General features: G+C 46.7%; 1 protein-coding gene across 2 annotated transcripts; it reads left to right on the forward strand.

Moving 5' to 3' along the window:
- Positions 1 to 528: 528 nt before the first annotated feature.
- LOC142434495 (G-protein coupled receptor-associated sorting protein 2-like) lies at positions 529 to 3,219 on the forward strand. Of its 2 annotated transcripts, XM_075539204.1 has the most exons (2): positions 529 to 663; positions 808 to 3,219. In XM_075539204.1, exons 1-2 carry the CDS (start codon positions 529 to 531, stop codon positions 3,217 to 3,219), a joined length of 2,547 nt encoding a protein of 848 aa, XP_075395319.1. The 2 variants fall into 2 exon arrangements, with proteins under 2 accessions (XP_075395319.1, XP_075395318.1); XM_075539203.1 differs by having other exon boundaries at positions 529 to 3,219.
- Positions 3,220 to 3,519: the final 300 nt, after the last annotated feature.

Below are 3,519 nucleotides of genomic sequence, written 5' to 3' on the forward strand. Positions count from 1 at the left end.
CCATTGACACCCCATGTCCACCCCGCTCCATTACATGTTTTGTAATAACCAAAGTGCCACAGCAGCTCTGGAGGTAAGATGTCTGGGTGAAATGAGGGGAGAGAGAGATTTTCTCTAAATACCCAGCTGCCCCACCAAGCATCCCAGCTTCAATCTCTATGTACAAGTGTCTGCATGAAGTAAGGGTCCATTTCCTTTGTCTCTACCCTAGATCCTTCGCTAGTGGCGTCTCTGGTGGTGGTGGAGTTACTGCTGATCACCACTCTCAACAGGTCTGCGCCCACCCAAGAACAATTCATCCTTCCCCAGCCTGGTTGTGCTTCCTCTGAACGTTGTATTGTTGGCAGAGACTGTTCTTGGAAAGGAACCTGATTGACCGCTGGACTGCAGATTTACTTTAACACTTGCTTTCTTTATAATCTGAATCAGCTGACAATCACAGGGTGAATTTCCAAACCTGTGATAGGTCTGTGGCTAAGGCTGAGACTGGGTAGGGGTAGATACTGGACCTCCTGTGTAACTGAGACCATGACCGGGGCAGAGATTGAGCCTTGTTCCCAGGCCAAGTCTGCAAAGAAGGCTGGGGAAGAGGTTGGGGGAGGGGCAGAAAGGGAGGCTGAAATCCCTCTGGTGGTCAGACCCAAGGTGAGAACCCAAACCCAGGTAATGACTGGAGTACAGCCCCAAAGTGAGGCCAAAGCAATGACTGGAGCAAGACCCAAGGGTGAGGCCCAGACAATGTCTGGGGCATGGCCCACAACTGAAGCCATGGCACTAGCTGGGGCACGGCCCAAAGTTGAGGCCAAGGCAATGGCTGGGGCACGGCCCAAAACTGAGGCCATGACAATGACTGGGTCACGGCTCAGGACTGAGGCCATGGCAATGACTGGGGCATGGCCCAAGACAGAGACCTTGGCAATGGCTGCTGCACGGCCCAAAACTGAGTCCATGGCATTGGCTGGTGCACGGCCCAAGACTGAGGTCCTAGCAATGGCTGGGGCACGGCCTAAGACTGAGTCTAAGTCAATGGCTGGGGCAAGGCCCAAGGATGAAATCCAGGCATGGTCCCAGACTGAGTTTGGGGCTGAGGCCAGGTCTGAGACAGATGAAGTGACCCCAACTAATGTTGTGACCTGGCCACTTGTCAGTTCTGAGTCTAGGTCAATTGCTAGAACTAAGACATTGTCTATAGATAGGGAGACGATTGACATGGAGAATGAGGCCTTATCTAGCACAAATGTACAGGCTGGAATACAGTCCTGGTTTGGTTCAGGGGAGCAGAGTAATATGGCGTCTTGGTGCTATCCCAGGCCAAGAGCCAAACAAGAGACCTCAGATGAGTCTGGATTCTGGTCAGCAGATGAGACTTCTACAGTGCCTTCTTTCTGGACAGGGGAAGAGACTAGTCTAAGATCATGGCCCAAGGATGAGGTCAATTCCAGGTCCAGGCACAGGGCTAAACAACAGACCAATACCCGATCCAGACCCAGGATAAAACAAGGACCCTTTATTGAGTCTAGGTCTGGATCTGAGGATGAGACTGGCAATCTTTATTGCCTCTGGCCTGGAGAAAATACCAATACCTTGTCTAGGCCCAGAGTCAGGGAAGAAGTAAATATCAGGCCCAAACCTAGGTCAAAGAGAGAGGACTGTTTTGAATCTGGATCTGAAGATGAATTCTATAAGGAATCCTGGTTTTTGCCTGAAGAGTCCAATGGTAGATTCAGGCCAAGTGACAAGAAAGAGTCGAATAGCAGTTCACAGCCCAGGGCTCAGAAAGATGGAAACAACAGAGACAGGGTCAAACAAGAGCTCAGGTCTGAGGAAGAGGTCATTATTGGTTCTTGGCTCTGGGCAGAAAAAGAGGCCAGTATGGAGGCTGGGGCTGTGGCCAGCTATGAATCCATGCCAGGGGCTGAGGAAGGGGCCATTTTGGGATCTTTATTATGGACTGAGGATGAGGCCAGTATGGGTGCTGGGGCCAGAGAAGAGGCCAGGCCAGAATCTGAAGAAGAGGCCATATTTGGGTCCTGGTTCTGGGACAGAGATGAGGCCTGCTTTGACCTAAATCCAAGCCCTGTGTGCAGGGCCAGTTGCCGGTTCAATGGTTTGGCTGAGCAGGAAATTGATGTACCATCCAGGCCTCCAAGCTGGGAAGAGGTCACTGCTGAATTCAAGCCTGTTCCTTGCCATGAACTTGGCTTCCCATCTCTAAGCCCCTTTAGAATTCCTGAAGAAGCAATATCTGAACTCTCTGAAATGTTTGAGGGAAACCTCAAGCAAATGGAACTGAGCCCAGAAGGGGAAGAGCAGGAGTGCTTGTATCAGCCTAGTCAGGATGACCCTGACCCTAGGTTCCCATTTCAACATCAGCCCTCCTACTTGTCAGTAGAGGAAATTCGGCAGCATCTTAAGGCCAAGAAGAGTGCAGAGCCTGGTGGGAATTGGTTGTGTAAGTGTGTGCAATGTGAGCTTGGGATTGGTTCTGAAGAGTTTGAAGAACTACTTTTATTGAGGGACAAAACTCAAGATCCTTTCATTCATGAAATCTCTAAAATCGTAATGGGTACAAAAAGCGCTTCTCAGTTTACCCGAGATTTCATTCGAGATGCAGGTGTTGTCTCACTAATTGAAACCTTACTCAATTATCCTTCCTCTCGAGGGAAGACGACATTTTTAGAAAACCTGATTCACATGGCTCCACCGCATCCAAATCAAACTATGGTTGAGACATTCATTTGTCAAGTTTGTGAGGAAACCCTCGCTCATAACGTGGATTCCCCTGGGCAGTTGTCTGGAATAAAGATGATTAGAGACCTCACCACTACTACTGACTATCACACATTGGTGGCCACTTATGTGCCAGGGTTTCTGTCCTTATTAGTTACAGGCAATAGGGAAACCAAGTTTCACATTCTGAAAATGTTACTGAATTTGTCGGAAAATCCTAATGTGGCAAAAAGCATATTCAGTGCTAAAGCTCTGCCTATATTTATAAGTCTCTTTAACATAAAAGAAACCAATGATAATATTAAAATTGTTATTAAAATATTTGAGAATATCAGTAATCATATTAAAAAGGGAATGATGTCCTCAATCAATGATGATTTTAATCTTGAACCATTTGTTTCTGCATTCCATGAGTTTGAGACATTAGATAAGGAATTACAAGCCCAAATGAACAATCAGGAAAGTTGTAAGGTGGGAAAACGAAGTTAGAACAGTTGACAATCTGCATCTGATTGGCCTTATATTCCCAAAGAACACTGAGTAGTGCTTTGGATTTTCACAGTCTGGTTGATGTCATAAGTTACATTTGTAATGCTGTTGTTAACTTCATATAGCTCTTGGTTTGAGCTGGATCACTTCATTGTTGCCAAATGACTATGAGAACTGAAAATGCATTTGTTGTTAATCGTCTTGCTATCAACATTGTGGTATTTTTTAGTATTGAGCTAATCATCTAAGTCATGTAAGCTGTTCTCTTGGCATTTGAATGTCTGATTCTCTGAGTATAGT

Source organism: Tenrec ecaudatus, chromosome X (assembly GCF_050624435.1).
Source record: "Tenrec ecaudatus isolate mTenEca1 chromosome X, mTenEca1.hap1, whole genome shotgun sequence".
NCBI lineage: Eukaryota > Metazoa > Chordata > Mammalia > Afrosoricida > Tenrecidae > Tenrec > Tenrec ecaudatus.